This window comes from Brienomyrus brachyistius, chromosome 1 (genome assembly GCF_023856365.1).
Source record: "Brienomyrus brachyistius isolate T26 chromosome 1, BBRACH_0.4, whole genome shotgun sequence".
Lineage (NCBI taxonomy): Eukaryota > Metazoa > Chordata > Actinopteri > Osteoglossiformes > Mormyridae > Brienomyrus > Brienomyrus brachyistius.
In genome coordinates this window covers 20,286,339-20,311,894 of record NC_064533.1, presented here as the reverse complement: position 1 = coordinate 20,311,894, position 25,556 = coordinate 20,286,339, and the positions used below count along the sequence as shown (strand labels likewise).

Below are 25,556 nucleotides of genomic sequence, written 5' to 3'. Positions count from 1 at the left end.
TTCGATGTCCTAATGAACTGCCCTCTCCACGCTGGGATTGTGGCGAGGAGCTCTGTCTGCCACCCGACAGCGGGTTTTTGAACAACAATTAAGTTACTGTTGATTTCCTGCGTGAGTGCATGGCCCTGGAAGAAATGCCATGACGTTTTCGGGGTCTGGGCACTTCGCCGGACCTTGCCTGTCATCTGCGGCATGCTCGTAGGGCAGTTACCTGGCTGTTGGTATAACGCCTAGTTTGGGTGTGCGGAGCCTTCCAGAAAAGCGCCGGACGACAAGGTAAGTTGACCGGGGACTGGTTTGTATTGACAGTAAGCAGGGTACTGGTTTTGTTTGACTGGCGGGACTGGGGGATTTGGCACTGACTGAACTCAGCAGGCTGGAAGTTTAGGTGTATGGAAAACTCCATTGTCATTTGCTCTTGCGCTCACAAACACCCACAACACTCCCCCAGCACCCACAAATTCTTAGGTACATGATGCCTGTGATCGTTATTTCCTATTGTGATCCTGATTGGCTGAGGCCTCCTGCCAAAAATGGTGTTTTCTGTGATGGATCATTTTGCTGTAGACACGTCACCGTCTTGGGGACTTATTGGCGACCGCCGTTGCAGGGCACGTGAAGCGTACACGTGCTAGCAGGAATCCCCATCCCATGCCGGCAAGGCGTGCAGCCAGATATGTTTTTACAAGCGCCACGTGATCACTGGACTTCTGCAAAGCCCTCGCGGCGACCGGAGAAATTAATCGGGGACTCTCTCGTCCCTGCTTTTTATTACCAGTACCTGGCAGCCTTTCGCACGAATTTCCTCATAATTATCATGATAATGACCTGCAATTTTCTTTTTTATCATAATACTTGTTAATTACAGCCAAGGTTAGGACTCAGGTTATGGAAATAAAGGGGGGAAACTCTAGAAGAGATTTTATTAGTTGTAATATATAGTTGTTTAATAAAACAGGTTGGGGGAGGGGGGGTCGGGCTACAGGTCAGCTGTCCATAACGACACCCTCGTGGAATGAACTTATAAAAATCATTTAGCTGAAAACGCTCCGCTTTCTGCTCCATGATTTTCTCCTAGCAGAGATAATCACGCCTCTCTTTGGCTGTCCGCCTCTACACAAAGTCTCTCTAAGGTTCCCCACATGCCGCCTTGGGTTTTTCACCTATGGAATTTCAAGATATCCTAAAATAACTTAAAAATGTGATGGCTCATTTTATAGTCATTTTTTGTAATTGACCCAAAATTTGAGTAACTTAGGTAGGTGTAAATGAAGATGCATTTGTGGGTTATTTTTTATTTTGGGATTTCAGGTCTTTTTTGTCCTCCCGTTAACATCTGGAATGTTGGCATGAATTTGTTCCTCCGTTCAGAAAGCTTATCACCACCATCACACTTCACCACTAAATATTTGTGACAAAACAAGTGCTGTTCAGGCTGTTGTCTTTTCCTTCCTCAGTCGAGAGGGAAGAATGTTTATGTGACGTCCCCACATACACTGCCCCCTGCTGGTATGGGAACGAGCTCCGCCGGTTCAGACTCCATGCTCTGGAGCAGTCTGACTGCTGTCCTTCAGTTATGGACCAGCCAGTAAGAGTCAGGTGTGAGGGACTCAGGTCTTGTTTCATGCAGGAGACTGAAGGTGTTGAATTTGCCGAGTCTCTACTGATTTTCCTCTACCTGTGTGAGCATGTATGTGTTTTCCTATCCACTTTTGAACCATATTTGGGGAAAAAAAATCTGCTGTTGGATAATAAAACTCGAAAACAATTTGTTGGAACATTTTCACTAGGCTTTTTTGTCGTTTTAAATAGGGTAGGTGAGGATGTGAGAGGACTGAAAGATCTGTCTGTTTGTGTGTATTTATACACACATACATAGACACCTTGTATCTGCAGGGACAGATAAGTTACAGAATTGCTCGTCCAGACTCTCGTCATGGGATGCACACAGACTCAACCACCACCTCTTGTTCCCTGCTCTCTCAGTTCAGTCAGAAAATATGAGAAGTGTCAGCCGTTTGTCATCAAGCACTTAAGTGCCACGTCCATGTTCCCTCCCACTCTATCTGTAGCATTTCCACAGTACTGCGGTTTGATAAAGATGAATGCTTCTCTGATTCTCAATTGCACTGAGGAGATTAAGATATAGATTTTTGGCCGGGCCTAAAATAACAATCAGAAGCCTTTATGTGTTCTTCAACGCGGTTACGGTTCTCCAAGTGCCACGTACATATGGACCTGATCATACTGCCCCAGATAGCATTACGGATGAGTAATTGAACTCTGTGCTTAAAAGTACTCTTAAAGTACTCTTCCATAAAGAGGGTTGTTTGTTCTCTACTGGTTTTTGTGAGTCTGTTGGTTTTATGTGATGTGTATTTTTAGGATCACTATGGAGCTTGAACTCTGTAGTACCTGGATGGGAAACAAAGTTTGTCACCCCCTCCCCTCCTGTTAGCATGTCTTCATGAGAACCATGGGGCAATCTTGCCTCTTAGAGAAACATCTATGCTTGTAGTTATGCGCCTACTATGACTTATGGCTGTCCTCGCATTTGTCAAATGTTGGTCATTTACGAGAGTTTTCAGTTGGGGCTACCACCAAGTGTGCTTGAGTGGTCCATCAAGGTTGTTTGGGCTGCCATGCTTCATTTGGTCTATGACACCCCACTTGGGCAAAGGATGCTCAAGTGGCCTGTCAAGGTTGTTGCTGGTCACCCATGCTACCCAACCCTCATGAGTTTTGGGGCAGAAAACTACTTCCAGGTATCCTCAAGTGGTAAAAGATGGCTGTCAACCAAATTTGAGCGCCATTGATCACTGCAGGTTAGCCCTTGTCCCGACCCCCAGGAGCTGGTGGAAACCAAGAATTATTTTACCTCCCTCCTATTCTGGTCAAGCAACGTCAAGTTTCCTATTCCATGGAGTCAATAGCACAACCTTGACTTTGGTTGGGAATGGAAGGGGAAGAGGGTGTGTAGGAGTCTGAAATCCACACATACCTGCATTTCCAAGGAGCGGGACATTTGTGTGTGAGAGAGAGACCTCCAGAAAGCTGATTTGTGCCTGGGGAGTTGTGCAAGATGTGTTAGAGATTCCCCATGTGGGCAACTTATGGTTTAATGATGTAGTGGCAACACACGCCGGGTCAAGAGTTGGGGTGAGGGTGGGGGTGGAGGCGGCTCCCAGGGGGGTGGCTTCTGAAACTGTGCCTGATTGATTGGGTGGCAGGTAGACTGATTGAGCAAGAGGGATATGAAGCCCTCGTTACTTCAGCAGCTTCTGTAGAGTACAGGCAGGGGTTTCCTGCCCTACCAGTCATCACCTCTTAATTCTTTGAGCCGATGGCTGGGGTCTGGGGGGACTGGTTGTTCACGGTTGAGGAGCTACTCCTGGCTATAGGATCCCGGATCCTGAATCTGGATGTGTGATTTGAGTGCCAGCTCATCATACCTCTCAGCTGACCCCCAGGAGTATAGCCAGATCCCATGACGCTGCTCCTTTGAGACCAACAGGAGCTTTTGAGAAGTCTCCTTCATTGTTTACTCTTCCTGTATCACCTTACATCTCCCATTACTTCTTTGCAGTCTTAATTGGGGCAGCTTGATTCCAAATTACCTTGCTGTTTCTATCTCCTTTTAATCATGTCCTGATGTCCCAGTTAGGGGGGGAGGGGGGGGACCATTGTTTATGGGTTTTTCGGCCAGGCTAGTGTGACCGACCTCCATCCATTACCCCCTTCAAGGGAAAGGTGACTGTTTGACTATTGCTGGGAGGGGGGGGGGTCTCCGAAACCACACTCTGCCCCCCAGCTGCATACAATGGTGTATTTATTTCCCTCTTCTCTTTGCTTTCAGCTGATTAATTTAATCCTTGTTTTCTGATGGCTCCCCATTTTGACCTGGCCAGCTGCTTGAAGTTATCATTAGTGTCTGAGCCCAAAGGGGAGGTCTGACAGGTGCCCCCTCCCACTTGATTCCCCCCCCCCCCCCCAGCAGAGGTCTTGCCCTCCTCATTCACCCTAATGACTCGATTAGCTGCAGATCCCGCCTCTTTGTCCCTGAGCCAAGCGGTCGCTGAGCTTTCCATCAGGAGCTTCTCTTTAATTCGTCACCCGTTTAAAAAGACCTTGAGGCAAGTGATTAGATGTGACCAATAGGGGGTTTAATGATATCAATTAAGTCGTTTTAGCTCTGTCTGTCTGAAACTCTACATAAACCAGGTAGCTTTCCCCCGCTCCTCCCCAAGGCCTCTGTTTTGGCTCTGCTGATTCACAGGCTTGGCAGGTGAACCTTATAGAATGGTTGATAGCTTGGCTGCATGACGCAAGCCGCCGGAGGTGAAATGAAGTCACACCATTATTAGTCTCTTGTCTGCAGTTCCATCATTGTTCATACTTCATCACCTTCTTGATTGTACAAAAGCTCCGTTAGGCTGTTGAGGGAAGAAGCTAGATCCTGTTCCAGCTACTGTCTAAATGTTTTTTTTTTTTAATCCATCTGTCGAATTGTCTCATGATGGGTTAGGGTTTTGCGCGAGATTTCCCCAGTCTTTGTGCCTTGTGCTTCCTGGCTCGAAGGTCAGTGTGACTTTTTAAATGGTTTGCTGTGATGTCATTGTATCTCCCCCTTCCCCTCCATCTTTTCTTGCTCCAGGGGGCCACAATAAAAAGGGATGAGTGCACAGGAGCCATTGTCGTAGCCCGGATAATGAGGGGCGGGGCAGCTGACAGAAGTGGTAAGTTGACCCTGAAGAGGAGTTATGGGTCTTCAGATTGATTAATTTCTCCTGACCAGCTGTATGTTTGTGGGAAAATCATACAGATCTACTATGTTGTCCTGTTTCTATCTCATCTGTGCTCACTGACTCTGCTTCCTGGTTGTCCCTGCCAAAAAGGTCTGATCCACGTTGGGGATGAGCTCAAGGAAGTCAACGGAATTCCAGTGGACGACAAGAAGCCGGAGGAGATCATCCACATTCTGGTAAACACCTATGCTGCTGATGCCTTCGATCTCCCTTTAATTTCCACCACTGGAAGCCCCAATGGTTCAGGGAAGCACAGTCTCTCTGCTTCTCATCTTTTCTCCATGTGGTCTTCCTACATCCAAATCCCCTTTGACCAGAGTAGTCCTGCCCTGATAATTGCTGATGAAAAACAACATTGCTTTTCATGGGTTTCTCTTGTTGATATTTATGCCAAATCAGGGAGAATTAACCATAGCTCTTCTTTCCCTCTGTCCCCCCACCCCCACTTTCAGGCTCAGTCCCAGGGGGCCATCACTTTCAAAATAATCCCAGGCATCAAGGAGGATGCCCCAGACCGGCAGCCGAAGGTGAGTCCTGCTGCAGAGATTATATTGATTGTGTTACACATGCATGTGCTGCTTATTGGCTGGAATGGAGGTTACTCTCCTACTCACTAGTTCCGGGGCCCCAACTGGGAATAGGCTGGCTTATTTCCTGGTGAAAGTGATCCCCCCCCTTGCGGCCATTGCTTTCAGGGTGGGGGTGGCTGCCAGTTGAGAAATGATGGTGAGGCCTGGGGTCTATGACCTTTGTGGTGGCCCTCTGTGTGTGTATCTGTGGTCAGACGGTGGAGGGGGTGGGCTGGGCTCTTCCATGTGTCAGTGCTTTTCCCAAAGCACCTGTGACACACCTCTCTAAAGCATAGATGCAGCAGTTAGAATAGAGAAAACAATGTGTGTGTTTGCGTGCCTTCTTGTTGTCAGGGCTCTATTGCTTGTCTGTCTTTAGTTAGATTTTTGCATTTGCAGATTTTTCGCCTGCCCTATGTGACACAGCCCCCCTCCTTGCTTTCAGCACACTTTTTGTACAATAAATACCAGGTTCGCATGTAGAAGCAGGGCGGGCAGCTTTCAGTAGGAATCTATCACCGCTTTCAGCTGTTCGCTGTCGGCGCACACCCAAACAAATCCTCCCCTCCCCCCACCCACCACCAACCACCCCAATTCCAGCCGGGTTTCGGCACGTGGCACATGTGGCCCCATGAGTCCTTGAAATAAACCATCCTGAGCCCCCCCCCCCCCACCACCCTCATCCAAAGTCTCTCCATCTTGGGGTTGTTGGCAGCCGCATACCCCGTAATTCACCATGACAGCTCTGTCTGAGCGCGCTGTACACTGTTACCGTCAACGTTTTTTGTTTGTCCCCCGCACTGCCCGGATTCATCAACATTCTGCAATGCCTCGGGTTCGGAAAAATCCGGAAAAGTGGGCCAAAGCGGAGCTCTCAGATCGGGAAATGCTATCCTGCTTCACCGAGAATCGTGGTCTGATTCCATTTCCGAATCCTGGTGGAATGAGACAGCAGTGAATGTTATAACTGATACAGTACCCGTTAATCACACTTGATGGAAGGTAATGCAGTCAGGGAGTAGGGGTTCCCTGATCTGCCGCTGGGCATCAGGCTGCCTTGGGGGTCCGGTGTCCTCCAGTCATGCCTTGATGTCACTGTGGCCCACCGAAGGCGATCCTCCGCAAATCATTCCACTGGCATCTCTCTCACTGTCCTCCAGATGTTCGTCAAATCCCTCTTCGACTTTGACCCCAGTGAGGACAAAGCCATCCCTTGCAAAGAGGCCGGCTTGGCATTCAAGAAGGGAGATGTTCTTCAGATCATGAGTCAAGATGACGCCACCTGGTGGCAGGCCAGGCATGAGGGCGATGCCAACCCCCGTGCTGGCCTCATCCCCTCCAAGCAATTTCAGGAAAGGTGAGATTCCAGGGGATACCTCTGCTTTCTTCTACACTGTCCATCGGGGGGAGTCAACCAGCTCCTCAGAAACAAGGGCAGTGTAGACCGCACCCCCCACCTCCCCCAGTTATATGTCCAGGCCAACCTGACGCTGTTTGACTCATGACAATAAGAGTGATGAGTCTACTAGCATCACTGCCAAAATACTTTGGATTTCCGTGCGCGTCTGGCCTGGAATGAGTAATGACAGAAAATGATAGCACTGGTACTGGTCCACTTTGGACAAGGCGCGTATGGAAAAGAGGTGCGTCGGTGGCGAGTTTCAGGCCGTCCGCTGATGTGCAATGCAGAGCTCGGGGGCCGGGGCGATGTCTTGGCACCAAATGGGGCCCAAAACCTCAAAGCCGGCAGATTTATTTCAGGGGCCTTTGAATAGGAGGCATTGTGTTGGTGTCCGACTCCCCGCTTTTCATGGATATTTAAGAACGTTCTCGGCATGGTGGCAGAAACGTGTTTATTAATCCCAGGTGGGCTGTGAAAGCTTGATGGTTTTATTGTGGTTCTCTTACTCTTCCTGCAGGAGGTTTGCACTTTGCCGGCCGGGAGTCCTTGCCCAGCCCCAGAAGGTCTCCAACCGAAGATCATGTAAGCTCATATGTCATGTGATGCAGGTGCTACATTCCCAGGGCGACCGTTCTCCCCAGTGTAGCAGGTGCTGCGGCACAGAGAACGTGTCAACACACCTGCTAAGCGCATAAATGGTCAATACTGCTTTCATCTTAAGCGCCGCTACGTCCATCTTTCACATTTTGATGTCTGTCTCACCAGTGGAATTCAGCCATGCATATTTTTCCCCAAACCACACCCCGCAGCCACCTTAAGGACAAACCACATCCAAGATTAATTTAATTGGATAACAGTATTTGAGTTCTAATCCAAACTGTAGCATGATTCTGTCTCACTTTCATCTTTCATGTGAGGAATAGCTGGGATTCCACCCGACAAATTTTATTTAATTAGCAGTAAATACTAATTCAGCTCAGATATGGAAGATACGTTTAGCACAGGATTTAATTTGGGTTTTATGTGGTATGTACAGATTTAATCACTTACCACCAGATCCAATGATGTTAGTCTGTCTTTATGCAGAATTCAGTTGATGCTACACAAGATTCAGTCGCTATTGTCAGTTAATTAATTTTTTTCTTAACATAAAACAGGACATTTTTAACAATAACAGTATATTTGTTTAAACAAACAATGCAAATAACTTGGAGTATTCCTAAATTTAGGGAACATAGCAAAATAATTTTTTTCTTCTGAAACAAAAGATCTGAGATCATCAAAAGAAAAACTGCTAATGAAACCCACATTTATTTATTTAAAGAATCACTTAAAATTCATCAGGCTTCCCTGACCATTTATTATCCTTCGGGCTGCAAAGAGTGGCATCCATCTCCCTGCTGCTAACCCTGTCTCATTCGCGCTACAGTTCATATCCAAAGACCCAGAAAAGCAGTCCAGGTCTGAAATTCCGCGGCTGAACATCTCTTCGCAGACCTCTTCGCTTTACACTCAGACTTATGGTTTGTATGTGTAGAAGTTGTGATTTGCATCCTGCAAATTTCCCGTCGATGGGAAATGGCCATGTGGCCTGACACGGGTACGATGCCCCCTTGCCACAACTCCCCCCCCCCGAGATATGAAGCTGATCTCGTCTTGGCACGTTAACGTTTTACGGAGTGCCTGGAATTGTGAGATGTCACGATGTGAAAATTCCTGGGCTTGTGTGGCTCCAGTGAAAAAGAGGAGGATTATGTTGTTTTTTGTGAAAGCAAAAGGATCCTAGACCAACTGGCTGGAATCGTGTTCCTGGTACCCTTGGACTTTGGTTCAGGAGCCACAATATCCCCGAGTGCCTTGCTACCAAACAGATCAGCCATGGCTTGGTGTAATGTAACCCCTGTCAGGCGAGGGGCCCTTTCGCGTTGTGTCTGTCACCATAAATTCAGCCGCTAAGCAGATGGAAGGTTCCGGCGGTAGCCACATTGGCCCTCCGGGTAAAGGACGGGGTCCCAAATCAGCAGGAGGCTGACATTCCAGCAGGAGGGTGACATAACAGCACCCTCCCTATGGGCTTGTTCCTGGCAACAGGAAACATCCAAGTTACGGCGGCTGATGGAGCAGGATGGCTGATTCCAGACCAGTCCACCTTCGTGTGGGATTGCGGCGAATGCCGTAGGCGTTACACTGGTGTGTGAGTGGCCTTCGGTCCACTGTGATATTAATGAGACGGATCAGCCCCAATCCATCTTCCCAACATTACCAAGAACTGCGGTATGCTAACAGTAGCTGGGTCATTAAAAAGAAATACGGGAATCATTTAGTTATACACAATATTAATGAGACTGAGTGTTCCCGAAAATTGATGGATGATTTCTCTGAACTTCAGTGTAGAGCAGAAGCAGGCTTGTGATTCTAAAACTGGTGCACTGGAAACATACTTTAGAAACTCAGTAGAGGCAAAGTTTAAAAAGTATATAAAGTGTAAAAGTGTATAAAGCACCAAATTTGAGCATTCCTAACCTGACAATGTTTAATAGCAAAATAATATAACTTTTCCTGTAGCAATGGAAACACTTTTCTTTCCATACAAAATTAGCAGATCAAAGCTGCTGATATTTTTTGGAATTCTGGGATTTTTAAATACAGATTTTTAACAGGTCGTGGTGCCGACTGCCGACTCGTGAGGGGGCACGATGGCAGGCTGCTCAGTGTCGTGCCGACTGCCTGCCTGCCAAAGGAAGCGGACCCTTCGGGAGATAATGGGCAATGGGGCTTGTATCATATGTAACAGCTTGTGAACAAGCTTCAGCCATATGCAGTGGGATTGGGGGGGGGGCGTCTTGTCTCAAGTGCGTCAGATTTAAAAAAAAAATTCAGTTTTTACGGCTACCTGTTTTGGCTCCGTGTCATTACCACAGGCTCGCAAAAAACTGACTGATGCATTTCAGTCCGGTTAAGGCACTTCCGCTTTTTCCGGAAGAGGCTTTGGAAGGTGAAGGCACGCCGGTTTGGGCAGGGGGTCAATGTACCCTTTAAAATGACAAAATAAACAATGTGCCCATGCGTGCACCTTCGTCCTACTTCTGTTTAAGTTATTTGAAAGGTAAGTTATCTGACCACAGTCCTGTCTGACCTCCTTCCATACTGCATGTTAATGTATAAAACTATTTGTCAAATGTCCAGCTGTTTTATTATCATTTTCAACCAAAACCTGAACTGACCAAGTGTTTATTTAGCAAACCTTTCTGACTGAAGCTTTTAAGGAATTACAGTGGTCTTCAGGAGTTACGGTGGGGTTTAATGTTCCTAGATGGTTCCCTGATTTATGAGCCACCCCCCCCCCGTCAGTCCACTACGGTGTATATCTAAACTGCTTCTAAGACCAGTGATTGGAGGATGCCATCCTTATCCGATGGAGGATTTAAACTTATTTTTAGGGATCAAGCAACCTGCTGGCAAACACCTCAGAGAAGCTGCACTTTGCCCTAAGGAAGGAGGCTTGGCCTCCCTGGGTACTGTTGTCTTTCCTGGACCATGACCACTCCGGTCATCCAGAATCCAAAAAGACAGGCTTTAAAAATCACTATAGTCATCAGGAGGTCTTAGCGGTGCTATGGCCTGCTGTTCTGGGTCAGAGAATAGCAGTCGGGTGTGCAAATCCAGCCCTTTGCGGAGTGTAAACTTATCAGATGGAGTCATATTGCAACGCTGGTTTGTGCAAGAACCTGGGCCATAAACGGTGCAGTCGAGCGGATCGATAAATGTAAAAGTCCCATTTTAATGTCATCTGGAAAAAGTCGGCTCATCCTGGAAACCAGTTAGCATTTTATTCAAGCAGAGGCTACTCCAATAAAAAAGCCCATCTGTTCTTCAGCCAAAGGAGGAGTGACATCAGTCCATAACTTTATTTCGTCAACATAGTGATCATAGGAGGGTCATCCTTCAGCTTCTTCTGTAACGAATGGCGTTTCAGATTTCCTCGGATGTCCTTTAGCCTAAACGTTCTTTTAATGTTGAATCGGACGTGTCCTTTATAAGTGCATTTGGGAAGAGGTGACTAAGTTTAAGGCTTTACTGCTTTAGACAGCCCCTTCCAAACTGGACCTCTGATGACGATCCCTGCTCCAAAAGATGGTGGTACTCTTATCCCGGCGTAAACTCAGGGGTCTTGAACTCTACATGCTCGACTCTTTGAGAGAGGCGATTCCATGATGTATTTTTTTAAGGTTGGGGGCATAAGAAGGGCCATAATTCTTACAGAGGTTAATACATACTGTATTACCCAATGATATGTTTAGAAACAGTGAGTGGCAGGGACAGGAACACTTTGGAAGCCAATTAGCTTTCAGCTGTGGCTAGTGGCAACACCCCTGTATCCATCCCTACTCATTAAGCTTCAGGATACCTGCTTTCGTCTTAAGCTACAATGACTGAATCACACACGGGGGTGCTAACATGTGCTTCTTATCTTCTACTCACCCCCCACCCTCCCCTGTTGCCTGGGATGCATCTTTGGGCCTGTCAATGATTTGGGGGCCATGTGAGTCATGAGTGTCCTGTTGGTAATGCTTTCTGTGCCTCTCTTTGCCCTATTTGCCCTTCATTCTGTAATGCTTTTCTATAAGGTACAGTCTTTGCGTGTCCTTGTGTATCTGTGTCATCAGTTTCTATTATGTTGGCAAAAAATAAGGATTTCTGACGCACATTGAAATCTGAGTTTTTCCTTTCGATTCCCAAAAGTAACAATTGTCGAAATAGTAGAGAGAAACAATTCTTTAATCTGTTTTTCCCCACATCAATGGTGTATTTGCAGAGGAGTAATGTTTCCTCACTATTTCACTTAAGATTTTAACAGTCTGTTTTCTATCTGTTCCTGTTTTTCTTTCTCGCTTTTCTAAGACGATGTGGCTGTTGAATGTGGTAGGTTGTTCTTTTGTCCACTCTAGTCACTCCTTAATATTCCTTTCCATGCAAAATATTAACAATTTCTCCCCCATTGTGCTTTTTCATATGCTGCCAGCGGAGGAAGTTGAAGGTACACTAACCGCCGCCCTCTTACTAGCAAGGGATCATATGCATGGCCTGTCATTGGCTGGGCTCATTTAGTCCAGACAGTGAAGCTTCGTGCTGATTGGTTCCTGTAGTAGCTATTGTAGTGTAGCGTAATCTCTGTGTCTCTGTCTGTCGGAATGCCGATTGTCCCAATTGCTTGGGCACATCACCTCTGCTCAGTGTTTGTCTTGCCATCTAATAGACGTATGCAGGTTCCCATTGGCCTGCATGACATGCAAAGTCAAATTACAGCCCGATACATGGATCAGTATTCAATCTTCTACTACAGTATTTCTCAACCCAGTTTTTGGGGACCCCAGACGGTCCATGTTTCTACTCCTTCCCTGCTCCCAGCACACCATGTACCAGGTATTCTGTGTTCTTGATTGGCTGGGAACTGGGAGGGAGCAAAAATGTGGACTGTCTGGGGGGTCGCCAAGGCGTGGGTTGCTGTGAAGCCTGCAGGCTGGTTGTTTACCATGACGTCTGCCCGGCTAGAGAGCAGCCGTGTCTCGGGCATGTAACCCAGGGTATGGACGCCACTTGATGACAGGTCATGACATTAGTGGGAGGAGGTCGGGGGTCATGACTTGTGGCCACGCTGATCCTGTATTTGCTGGCACTAACCCTGACATCACTTCCCATTCTTCACTGTAATGCTAATAACTGCTGGGGCGGGACTGATAGGGCGACGGTCTGTGTGTCTATCTGTCTGTGTCTCTGTGCATCTGTCTGTGCGCATGTGTCTGTCCGTCCGTCCATTCTTCTGTGTGTCAGTGTATGTGTGTGTGATTTAACTTTGCTTATCATGTCTAGTCTATTAACTTGTGTGTTTCTTTTCCTGCTGCCGTGTTCCTCTTCTGTCATTAACCAGAAGAGACTGACAACGGCATCTATGTAAGCGGATTCCAAATAGGTGAGACTTTTGCTTTTCACTGTGTCCCCTGACCCCGCCTCCAATTCTACCCCCCCCCCCCCAAAACCCCTGGCAGTGCTTATGCTGAGCTGTCCCTTGATGTGGCCAGACCTTTGTGCCCTTTTCCCCATTGCCCCCCTCTGGTCCTGAGCTTCTGAATGGACAAACAGAGATCTCCCTTACCTGACTTGTTCAACTATTGGTCCACATTAATAAACCAGCAGTGACTATTTCTGACATTAAAAGCTCTTCAGAATCTGTTTAATGTTCAGCCCAACATTGTCAGTCTTCTGGATGGAGAATGTCATTTCTAAGAGATCAGGCTTTAATTTATTGTTGTTTTTGTTTTTTTTTTTTAACTTATGCCCCCACTCTAAATGAATTATATAGGTCACAGTTGTACGCTTATCCATTTAGACATCTGGATGTTTTACTGGAGTAATCGAGGTTAAGTACCTCGCACACAGGTCCAACAATAGACTCACTCCGGGGATATGGCCCTATAACCTTCTGGTAGAGGCCAGTGCTGTAAGTATTGCCAAGTTGACCAGATGGAAGCTGAGAATATGACTGGGCTACATGGCTGGGGTCATAAAAAAATATGGGAGTCTCATGAGTGATCTGCTCACATGTGTTTTCTTGGTTGATTCTAATGGTCTGTTGCCCTCGTCCCTTTGTGGAGAGCTTTGATCATCCGGGGCAGATTCCCCCAAAGGGGAGAGAGTTTTGGTTTTAACATAGATGGTGCCCCCTTTTGCAATGACTTCACTTTCGAAAATTGTGGCAGTTTCCATTTGTTTTGTCCCTCCGATGGTACATCTGTATCCACCCCCTTTGAGGGACCTGGCACAAGCCCCGTCTTCCAGCCTCTCGCTTCTGACATCGTTCCCAAAGAGCCTCACGTTATGAGCGGCTTCAAGCAGTGCTCGCTAGCTACTTGTCACCGTCTCAGTTTTTAATAGGTCATCTTTGTCAGGTCTCCTGTGCCCTGCCGCGATAGGAATTGCCCGGTATCTTGGCTTCTGGAAACGGTCCTGCACACGATCCACACGCCCCTGCGGCGCAAGCTCTGGGTTCCTCGCCAGTGTCCGGTACGATGTCATCAGGTTGGGGCAGCCTTCAAATGCATAGCCGTTTCCTCTGCGAGCGGCCGGATCGTGACCCCTCTCCAATAATTCCCCCGACCTCCGCTGTTCCTCTTTCCCGGCCAAGCTGGGCCCCGACTCCACAAAATGCCTAGCTTCATTAGTACGCCCCCTGTGGCTTCCAGGCCCAGGAGAACTCATAAAAACCAAACCCTCGGAAAGCCTTTGCATTGTACTATACCTGCCAGCACCACTTGGGCCACTGTCCATGGCCCCAGCATGGGTGAAGACCGAGGCCACTCTCAAGAGGTCCTCATAACGCGCGGTCTGCTGGCCAGGCCGTGTTTTACGTCTTTTTTTCCCCCACTCTTAATGCCTTCTGGGGAGAGTATTTGGGAGTATTTACCTGCACCTTCTACCCCCCCACCTTGCTCAAATCCATCCCTGATGTAGTCTTCAATGTGTCAGATGTGCCGAGGAGAGCTGTAAGATGTGCAGAGGAGAGCCTAAGATGCCTTGTTTGGATCATCCTAGAACATCCTGAGTATAGCGGAGAATGAAAAACCACTGGTCGCAGTGGGATTGTTGTAAAAAGAACCAGCTCCTGAGGTTTATCAGGCTGCTGTGGCAGAATCAGCCTGTGGGGGGCAGTGAGGGCCAGCATCCAGATTGGACCTGGACCTTCTGCCTCGGACCAAGAGTCTGAGCCGTGCCGCCACGGTTCTGTCGTCGAGCAGAATCCTCCCCGAACGACCCGAATGACAGACTGGGATAACCAGAGCCGGGAATAAGCCTGGGAAAGGGATCAGGCCCTAAATCCAGTTAGGTGCACGTTGTTATGGAAAAATGGGGAGACGTGAAGGGAGAGGGGAAAAAAATAAAAACAAGTCGGGTTTTTTTGTGCAAAGCCAGATTATTAAATCAGGCCCCAGGTTGTGACTGTGGATAATTTAGCTTTAGACAACCTTTCTGCTCTTTGGCAAAACAATTTAAATGTAAGTATAGTGGGAATAGTGTTTTCTGAGTAAAAATGATTTGTTAAAATTCTTCGTTTTTTTTTGGGCTCGTCAACTAATCTGTTTTGTCAAGACGGTGAAATGTTTTCAATTTGCAGAGCGCTTGTTGCTGTTGACGGCAGTGGTATCGGCACCACTTTGTCTCGAGTCGCAGGACTGCGGGTCAGGTGACCGCGATTGTTTGTATTGATTCGTTCCACCTGTGCGCTGGCCTTGGCTTTTGTGTATTTTGGATTGTTCCGCTTTCGCCTCGACAGCGGTAACCCAGACCGGAGCCTCATCCGTTTGTCTGCGCCAAGCGCCAGCAAGGCACACTGCCGACGGGTGCCGTGTTTGTGTTTTGCCTCTCGTTTGTTCATTTGTTTACCCCAAAGATCTCTCATTGCACCCCCCCTCCCCACCACAAATTGCGTCCATCCCTGAAAAAGGAGTTTTGGAAATGAAACTTCAGGCTGCACTGCCTTGACCGCATTACGTTATTCTCCAGCCTTTTTTTCCTCAGTGTGTTAATTCTTTGGTTAATTAGGTTCTGTTAACAGGATTAGATGTGACCCTTGCTAATGCAGACTCCATATGGGTGAGATTTACATGCATTTATTTATTGGGACCTGCAAACTATCTTGGAGCCAAAGGCACACAATGCCGCCAGCTGGACAGAGGCGTTTTCACCAGGATGTGACAGACCGTTGTCATCAAGGGTCTTGGGCATGATGTACTTTTAGGGTGTGTGTTTGTGTGTGTGCGCATGTTTTCTTTAGGAGCAAGGCATGGAAATATGTGAATTTTTGCCAGCAACGTGCCAACCCCCATGCCAGTGTGTTATGCACATGCTCCTGGCAGGCGGCGGGGATGTACAGAAAAATCAGTCAACTGTTTAAGCAACCTATAGACTGCTGATGGCTGAGATGGACCACGTCCAGCTCCGAGATCCCTTGCACACTTCCCTGTGCCGGTGGGGGGGTGAAGCCCCCCCTCACCTTGTGAATTTGGCAGTTTTCAGGCTAGACATTCCTGAGCCTTGAAGAGCTTGGGGACGAGAGGGAAGCGGAAAAACAAACATCATTTGATTAAAAAAAAACCGGCATGTCTTGTCCGGGCGGCCTGAATGCTATTCCGTTCGAGACGGGGGCCTTTCTCCACGATAGCACACTTTCTAGAAATCTCTCAGAAGGCCCCTCCCCTGAAAGTTTAAAGCACATTTGTGATCTCTCTCCCCAGTGTGATATCGCCTTTAATTTCTGTTTTCTGAAGGGTGGAAAAAATAATATTAAAAACAAAAAAGGAATCGTCAGATCTTTATATGCCCCCCCTGGGCGGAAACAGAGTTGCCCATAAAGCGTTGCAGAGCTAGCACAGTCCCCAGGGTTTAGTTAAACGCCTCTCACCACACGATGGTCTGCCCAAGGGGCAGCTTTCCCCCCGAATACGATCACCAGCCATACGGCGGATGGGGCACCTGGAGTAGGAACCTCACTGAAAACCCTCCTGTACCCTTGCCCCCTTTCACTTTAAGCTGTCCTGCAGATGTTGCACAGCTCCGGGGTTCAAAGAGCAGAGGTTGCTGAGCAGTGGATGTACCGACCACTTGCTGCCTGTCAGAATTGCAGTTTGGGTAGATCACGAGGAACGACCTTTTAATGAAAGCTGGCTGTGGTACTACAGCAATGGGGGTCACACGAAGAGGCTCCATCACCCCCCCCCATCCAGCTAAATTAAACCATAAGAACAGAACCCCTTCGTTTATGTGGTGGGGGGTGGGTGTCAGTCTGTTTTCTGGAAGCATTTGTCCAGTTCTGGGCTTCAGTGATCCAGAGAGGGGTATGTGTAACACGCACACACAGATACTTAGACACAGGTAGACAGACAGACGGACAGCTGGGGCCGGATCAGCACATGCCGCACTGCAGACATGTGGCAGCCGTCCTTTAATTCTATCATTTAATTCCCTTATTCGCAGGGAGGCAAACTAGGACAGAAAAGCTTGGGAGATCAGCACTGGTGGCTTTTAAGTTTTTCTCCTTGATCCTACGAAATCATTGGAGTTGTGCGGCTGACAGCTTGGGGAATCGCTCCTCTGTTTGTAATCTCAGTCTCCGCCGAGGGATTATATAATTGGCACGCGTAATGGGGGAGGTTTTAATGCGTCCCACATTTTTGCAGCTGCATGATTGCAGACGATGAAGTGTTGCAGCATTAAACACGCACAAGGCGAGTGTGCCGAGCACTCCTGATATGTCGTGCAAGGGCCGGTTTGTTGTTTCTGGGGTCACACTCAAAAAAAATCACTTTGTGTTTGTAGTGACTGTTTGTAGCCAACAGGGGGCTCCATACTTGATTTGAATAGTGGTATACGCCACATCAGTGTTAATCTTCAGGGATGACATCCTTGTCAGTGTGCACCCCCTTAAGAGTCAGTGATGCAGTCTGTAGCCAATGACTCGTACCAGGTCTACTACGGTTGTCTTATTCATTATTCAAACAAAGCAGCTTTCCCTGTACTTGGTGTGCTCACCAAGCATGCACCCTCATCCCCTCTCAACCTGTTGAGCATCTGTGCGCTTCCGGCCTAATCGTTCTCACACGGCTTGTTTTCCCATGCGCCTCTGTGCTTCATGAGTCTTTGCAAACAGGAAGGTGGGTGAGTGGGTGGTATTTGTGGTTCCTGGAGGCCCGAGGGAAGTCCCTCCTCCACAATCACAATCCTTAGCCTTCTGTGTTGACGCTGGACATGAATGCACTGGAAATTGGTCCTGGAAACCACAAGATGATGGCACGCATGACACCCGAGGATTCTTGTTTGGGCCTTGTGCCAGCCGCCTCAATTACCGATGTTTTACCGAGATGGTTTACTCTTATGGATGCTGCTTGAAGTCGGCTGATAGTTAAGGCTGGGGGAACAGATTTCCCAGACAGGAGGTCTTGTATTGTCCTGTTATCACATGACATCCTCATTCTTTGTCCCCTCATTGCTCCTCCTCATTTATCTCTGTAGACCCAAAACCAGAACCACACATAACTCAGATTCTTCCTAATCCAACACCTGTTTGGCTTTAATTAACAGGCCATCCAAAGACTGCCCCCACTTCCCCACCCGCCTTCTGTTGAATGGTTCCGTACCCAGACGTATGAGTTCCATGACTAAGGCGAGTCCAAAAGTTGAGTCATTTCATTCTGGATCGAATTAATTTTCACCCCTCGGTTTAATTTTGCCTCAATCAGTGCTGTAGATCGCTTCCAACCGTATCTTTGATTTCTTTGTTTTTTTGCCTCATGAGGGGTGGTTTTGTATTTGGATGGAACTGCCTGGAAGTGTTTAAGTGATTCGGAAGGGATGAGATTATATAGCCCCCCCCCCCCCCAAGCCAGCCACCCTTAGTTGGGGAAGAACAATTTGTATTGACTGCTTGCAGCTGGTAGGAGTTAATGAAATCTCGTGCACCTGTCCCACTTGCAAAACAAAGAGATTTGCCCTGACATAGTCAATGAACCCCTGATGCCGATGTTGTGTTCCTCTGAGTTTGTAAACCTATCGGGTTTATGCAAATCGGACAAGTGGGGGCCCTCTATTCTGGGACTGTTTATATGGACTTGCTGTCTTCGTGTTTTTCTTCCCCCCGTTTCTGTTTACAAACGGTTTAAGGTTTTCCAGGTCATGCCGTCACAGAGAGATCAAGTCGGGTTTTCGTGAAAAAGCCCGTTATGGACGAAAATCTTGCATTGCATTTGATTTGATATGATGCAATTGCCTTCAAAATCAGGAAGTCTGAGCAGCATGTCTAGCTAAGTAAGCCACAGTGGGAATTATGTTGTTATTATTATTATTATTGTTATTATTGTGGTTATAACTATTTATACAACAACTTTAGTTGTCTTGGGTATTGCGTTTATCTAGATTGACTTACAATTGGCTGGGTGAGTCACTTTCTCCAGGGATACTCCTGCAGGGTTTGGTGGGACTCGAGCCTACATCCTCCTGTATGTAAGCCCATGTCCGCAGCATCTGGGCTAAATGCTACTTCTTGGTCACGGTGGGGGTGGTGCTTTCTTGACAGTTTCATTAGTTATGCCTTGTCGGCCATCTGCACACTGCTGGCGGTTCCCCGTGTCGTGGAAAATATTGAGATGGTCCAATTCCTTCCAGCCCCTGATTTTCATACTGCCTTAATCTTGCATAGGCATCTCACGTCATATTCCCGAGTTCGTTAATCACCGTAAGAAAAGCCCGCCTCCTCATGCTCCTCGTGGATAATGAGGCATTTTGGATTTTCGTTTTAAGTCGCATCTGTCCTGGGTATGAAGCTGCAGTCTTTGAATGACATGGCTCCTTTTAATACTCCTACTTATCATTTAAACTAGGTTCCTGGTTTCTTTTCCCCCTTTTTTTTTTGCTGAGAAAGAGGGGTTCGTCGTGAACAGCTATCGGGCATGAAGGGAATCTCTAAGCAGCCCAAACAAATGGCCAAATGTTCACTCCCAGTCAAATGGACACTCTTTCTACAGAAAGAACCTTTTTGAAAGGAAAAAGAAATCACAGTGAAGCCATTTAGCCAGAGTCTTTGGTGGTACATCCATGTAGCAAGGAATTTTAATGCTTAAAGGAAACCTTTTCTCTAATTTGTAGTGGACCAAAACAAAGCCAGTAGGCTTAAAGTAGAACTTGGGACAGCTATGGGGTGTAAAAATTATGTCAGTTTGATGGAAATATTACAGATACAGGACATAAATAATAGGTCATAATCATTTGACGGATTATGTAATAACCTTTTTTTATATTGAGAATAACGTATTGAATGCATAAAAAAATGGACTGGTCTTAAATGTATATCATTACTTGCTCTGTGAAAGTTGTCAACGAGCATTACATTAAATTTGCCGGTGCTGAAGTCTCCCTCATTTTTGCAGCCAGCCTTCGACGAAGCTTCCGCCTGAGCAGGAAGGACCGCAAGACCAACAAGTCTATGTACGAGTGTAAAAAGAGTGACCAGTATGACACGGCTGACGTACCCACCTACGAGGAAGTCACTACCTACTGTCGCCCACCCAGTGGCCGGCACAGGCTGGTAGTTCTTGTCGGTGAGTGTCAATTGTGGGACCAGTATGGGTCCTTGGGGAACCCTGCCACATTTCCTCCTTTTTGTGTGAAGCTGTGAAGATCAGCATGGTAAGATCACCAAACCTGTCTCTGCAAGCAGAGATCTTGGTAGAATCGGAGCCCGGCCTGGAGGCTCATAGCTTTGCTGTTTTCTTACCATTATACCTATGTTTGTTTTTCAAATTGAAGTTGTACGGCTCATTCCGAAGCTCACTTCAGCTGGAAATACTTTGTAGCATTTGCATTTAAACCTAGATGTTTTTTTTTGTTGTCATGAGTTTAAAATTAGAATATGTGTTGAATTTAATTATTTGACGAGAATCCTGGTGATGCTGTAAGGAGCCAAAACTATTTTTACGTACCAGCTAAATCCCTCAAAAGCCGACATAATGTTACGGTGAAAATATGTGAACCCTGGGCATTCTAATGAACCACAAATACCACCCACTCGCCCACCTTCCTGAAATTATTAATATCATTAGTACCATAAAAGTATGAAAGCGTATATTTGAAAAATTAACATGAAGTGAAATAAGATGAAAAGGCAGAGAATTTGGGCATGTGTGGAGATGTTATTTCTCCACTAGGTTCCCTTTCTATTCTCCAGTAGCTCATGGACTTTGTCATACACTGTTTGTCATTTGGAGCATTTAATTTGCACGTTTTCCTGCCAGAGTGTCTGGCTGAGAAAGGGATGTCCCTCCCACAGGGACTCCTGTCACCCTAATGTAAATATGCTTGGCTAAATTGTACAGTTTGGGGGATTCCTTGGGTTTCTTTCAGACGCAGTGAAGTGGAGAGGCGAGGAACGATCTGTTTAATGTTTTTCTGTCCCCTGCTTCTCTGTCCTAAGAGCCAGTTTTGTTTGAGAGCCTGTTTTTAATGGCCAGGTAACAAACAGGTCAGGGGGAAAGGGGTTGTGGTCAGCCTTCTTCCCAGATTGCCTGGGTGTTCTCTATTTAACTTGGCCTCTTGCCCTCCGCTTCGGGTGAGTCGTCGTACCTCTCCTCTGTTTGCTGTAGGGTATACGTTTATCAAGATGGGTGGTGCGATACCCTCCAGAATCTCACTACACCTTCTATTTAAATTTCAAGAGTTTTTCTAGAATTAGAATGTTATTGTCGAGAGGAATGACGTGAAATAGCTTGTTGGTGTAATCAGTAATTTATACGAGTATTGATATATGTCTATGAGCACCTGGCTCGAGTCCCCTAAATTCACTCTAATAGCATGTGGGGTGACTTTGGCTTGAGCATGGTTATGGTTTTGGCCTTGACCAGACCAATTCCGAATGTAGAAGCTGATGCCGGCACACGTTTGTGGGTGGGGAGGGTGCACTTCCCTTATTGGTCCACAGAGGCGGTGGTGGCGATTGATCTGGTCACCGTTTAGCTGGGAAGCTGTTAAGTCAGAGTGTTGGAGGCCGTTTCCCTAATGAGGGTGCTAATGTGGTCTGACGTTTTTACAGGTGCCGGTTTAATTCAGGGACTCATGAGCAGAGTATTAAATTCCTGTAGGGTCAGAACAGTGGGACAGAAAACATCGCACAATAAGACACGTAATTAGGGAATTCTGGAAAAACGTTTTCATTGGTGTTCAAGATTTTAGAGCATTAGCAGCTGTGTTTGGGTGAGGGACAGCAGAACCGGGGCAGAGCGACATTGTCTGGATCCTGTCCTTACCCACATCAAGCATCACGGCTAGCTTATTTGTTAACAGTAATTCGGGCCACAGTTTCAACCTCATTTGGTATCATGGATGCTCGATAGACGCTATGTCCCCAGTGACATCAGCACCTATCCTATAGTTGCAACTAACGCACACAAGGAACCTTTTTTCCCTCCCTTCCTCGAGGCTCGACGCGAATTCCATGTCGCCTTTTATCACAGATCTGAAATCAACTCCATTTCATCATCTTAATAAATCACATTTAGGTCTCGCAGAAAGTCCCCCCCCCCCCCCCCCCCCCTTGATTAATTACCGTCTTCACGTTGACACACTCAGCTTCTGAAGAACCAGGCTCCGTTCGCAAGCCAGAGCTGCCGCCGTTGGTCAGTTTTATTATGGAAAAAACTATAAATCTGTCTGCAGAATGGTATAGATTGCCCAGTAAGTTAAAACAGGAGTTAGGAGCTGGAGAAATATGATGGGGGGGTGTGGTTGTTTATTTGGTTGCATCAAATAAACCATCCCCGTGGAGAAAAGGACAAGTTATGTCCCCCACCCAGTTAAACCAGTGACACCAATATGGAGGGGTTTGGGAACACCAATAAAACACTGGTTTTGGGGCTTCATAGGACTAGCTTATTCTTCACAGAATCCACTTAATATAGAGACATGTTCCTTCAGGGTATCTTTAGCAAGAAGTGAGCATGTGTGTCGTCATACTGAACCATCCATCCTGTTCTGCACCCTTTAAAGATGGCGGCATCGGGCCCTGTTGATGGATGTCAGATGGGTTTCTGTCCTTCGTAAAACAATATGGTTGTCTGGAGTGCAAAGGTCACATGTAAGGGTGCCAGGGTTCGTGTTTTGGAAATTCCGCCATGCTCTGGAGCCGCAGACGAATCAATATTGCATTACCCGTTCTTTTAGTGGCAGTGATGGAAAACACAGCTGCCCTCTGGGATGGGGGGGGGGGTTGTCGAGTTTTCAAGCTGCATCTTTCGAACAGTCAGGGAACTGAGCTTGTCTGATACTGACCTGCTTTTTTAAAGACATTTCCACCACTTCTTGGACAGCAGTGTGTGCATTAATGTGCATGTGGGACTAAGAAGGCATCCAGGAAAGGTGTTGGACTATATTCACACCAGAGTTTAGGGGGGGAGGGGGGGTGGCAGGGTGCCCCCCATGAGGGTCCTGTGTGTCCTGGCACCCAAAGGTGGGATCTTTATTCTGCTGCTTTGAAATGCCTTTACATTATTTACATTTTATTTATTTAGCATGCCCTTTTATCCGAAGTGGCATTCATTTTTGTGAATGTACAGTCAGCCAGTCCATGGAGCAATTAAGAGTTCAAGGCCTTGCTCAGGGGCCAATCGGCAAAATCACTCTGCCAACCCTGAGATTTGAACTGGTAACCTTCTCATTACAGGCACATCTGGGCCATCCCCAAAGGATGCTGTTTTTTGTTTTGTTTTGTAATTTGCTTGCTTGCTTGCTTGTTCCTTTGTTTATGGTCTCTTGTGACCATTCAGCCACGTCTCCTTGCTCTCTGTTCCCTTAGGTCCCACAGGGGTTGGTCTGAACGAGCTGAAGAGGAAACTGCTGATCTCTGATCCCCAGCACTTTGGTGTGACAGTGCCCCGTAAGTCTATGGGGGTGGGGGGTGGGTGACCCAAGTTACCCTCATCATTCTATCACTTCCCCGGGTGTTCAAGTTTGGTTTCCTACTGAGTCCTGGTTTACTGAGGAACCCAAGCAAGCTCTTTCCTTACTTCCTCGGCAACCTGGAGAAGAATAAAGGGCCTAGATATCTTCTTAAAGTAAAAATCGGCAACTGGTCTTTTCATCATGCGGCCAATGCGTAAAAGAGCCACTCGCTTTGTCGTACGCATTCATCCTTCACTTCTTCATACTCGGGCCTTATCATCCTCTTCGGGGACCCTCCATCTCGAGAAGCCCCCCAACGAAAGAAACAGGATGACTGCAAATTAAGCTGTGCATTAATTAGGAGAAGAACCCCCCCCCCCCCACACACACACACACACACACACACACACACACGCACAGCACCGCCATATGGTTGTACGTAGAACGTATGAGCAGTGTGTAGGTGGCTGGGTTTATGATCTGTGCATATGGGAGGGAAGTGTCCAATTATTTGACGCAGAGGTTTCTCTTCAGTTGGGGATGGACCTCTGTACCTCACTCCCTGGCACCAGGACAGCCCTCCAATTCCTCAGCCAAGGATCCCAGTGGCAGCTTGTTGTACCGCCAAACCGGGTCTAAATGGGCTGCGTTGAGAGAGGACCACTGAGTCCAACCCATTGGCAAAAAGAACCAGGGAATTATGGGCCCGCGGGTGAAGCGCTGGCATCCCCCGAAGCGTGTGCGCTTTTAGTACAAGCTGATTAGCTTGATTTATGTTGTAACGAGGTACCAGAGCAAGGGCGCCATTACCCAAAAAAAGAAAAGGCTAAAGGATTGTGAAGAATTAATTATGCGAAGCCAGTTTGGACGCCTGATGCTCGAAATGTCATTCCCATTAAAATCCCATCTCAATATTTGGCTTAATGCGCATTAATCGTTTGCAAATGTGACGCGTGCCTTACTTTTCAGTTATGGGGTACGGCATGCATTTTAACCTCCAAATTAGGTGGGGAGTATCCCACTTGAATGGGAGGGGCCTGCATAATTACTTTCTCATTTTTAATTACTGTCAGAATGAGAACGGGTAACCTTTAAATCCTTACTGGCACAAAGTTTTAACCCTTACTGGAGTTATTTGCTCCATCCTTTTTTTCCCAGTAATATCATGGAGTCTTTGGTGATGAAGGTTTTGAATAATATGGATATAATTTCTTTAGTAGCAGGAGAAAGATCTTGAATAGTATGGCTGTAATATTAGATTTTTGATGTGTTTTTGTAGGGAAGCTCTCCTGTTTTTTTTTTTGTGGCCCCAAAACGTCTGCCTACTCACAGGCATAAATGTGTGTCTCCTGATCCGGTACTCAGTTACTATGTCTGGTGTGTTTTCTGGTCCAGTGTGCTCGCGAGAACGCCTCTTTGAGACGCATTTCTGGAGTTCCTGTGCTTAGAAGTGAGTCATGGCAGTTGGTGTGGTGCAGGGGGGTGAAAGTCAGGTCAGAGCCAAGCAGGTGACAGTGAACCAATGGAAAGGGGTCTGTGATGCTTTGGAGATGTGTTGTGATTTGTCTGTCATGGGAACCACAGAGGGATAATCCTGCTTTCAGAAGGCACTGGCTTGATGTAATTCCTCCTAATGACCTTTGATTGAACTGGTGTGTCAGTTTTATCTCTGCCTGGAGTTTTTCTGGGCAGGTGACACTGAGCCCATCACTGATCCTCTGAAACAGACACCACCCGTGTGAAGAGGAGCCAGGAGAGCGAAGGGGTGGAGTACCACTTCATCTCCAAGCACCTGTTCGAGACCGACGTCCAGAACAACAAGTAAGGAGCCTCCCCGTGGGTGGCGAATGGGTGGATGGTGCATTCTGGTGTGCTGACTGGGCATTGCAATGGGCAGGGGGCGGGTTTACTTATGGTTGTATGATGGACCAATGAACTGAGGTTTTACTAAAAGGGACGTGGGGTATTTTGCACGAGGGCGGGGCTGAAAACTGGGTAACGAAAATGAGCTTTGAAATGGTTATGATGAAATAGCGAGTTTTTTTTTTTTTAATTCTCCGAACAACAGGAAGTGTGAGTGTATGTGAAGGGGGTTGTATTTTTGGCCCTGTGGTCCTGCGCTGCATGCAAAGCTCAGGACCGTGAGAGGTGAACTCGGGTGCTGGTGCGTTGCGGTGAGGACGACTGAGACGAGAAAAACGGCCGAAATTACAAGGCGCACTTGTAGGCCTGGTTGTTTTTTCGTTTTGCTCCGCTGCGTGTTTGTGGGACAGCACACCCGTCAGCTCTGCCAGCAGGGGGAGA

General features: G+C 47.1%; 1 protein-coding gene across 3 annotated transcripts in view; it reads left to right on the top strand.

The window, feature by feature from the left end:
- mpp7a (MAGUK p55 scaffold protein 7a) overlaps positions 1-25,556 on the top strand; it is an 87,523-nt gene that overhangs the window by 54,074 nt on the left and 7,893 nt on the right. For 2 of the 3 annotated variants that reach the window (XM_049006123.1, XM_049006124.1), the window contains exons 7-16: positions 4,655-4,736; positions 4,896-4,981; positions 5,258-5,332; positions 6,535-6,731; positions 7,294-7,358; positions 11,800-11,814; positions 12,706-12,747; positions 19,751-19,921; positions 23,167-23,247; positions 24,980-25,073. In XM_049006123.1, coding sequence (XP_048862080.1) covers positions 4,655-4,736; positions 4,896-4,981; positions 5,258-5,332; positions 6,535-6,731; positions 7,294-7,358; positions 11,800-11,814; positions 12,706-12,747; positions 19,751-19,921; positions 23,167-23,247; positions 24,980-25,073 — 908 coding nt within the window. The remainder of the gene's footprint in view (positions 1-4,654; positions 4,737-4,895; positions 4,982-5,257; positions 5,333-6,534; positions 6,732-7,293; positions 7,359-11,799; positions 11,815-12,705; positions 12,748-19,750; positions 19,922-23,166; positions 23,248-24,979; positions 25,074-25,556) is intronic. The other variant, XM_049006125.1, reaches the window with a different exon arrangement.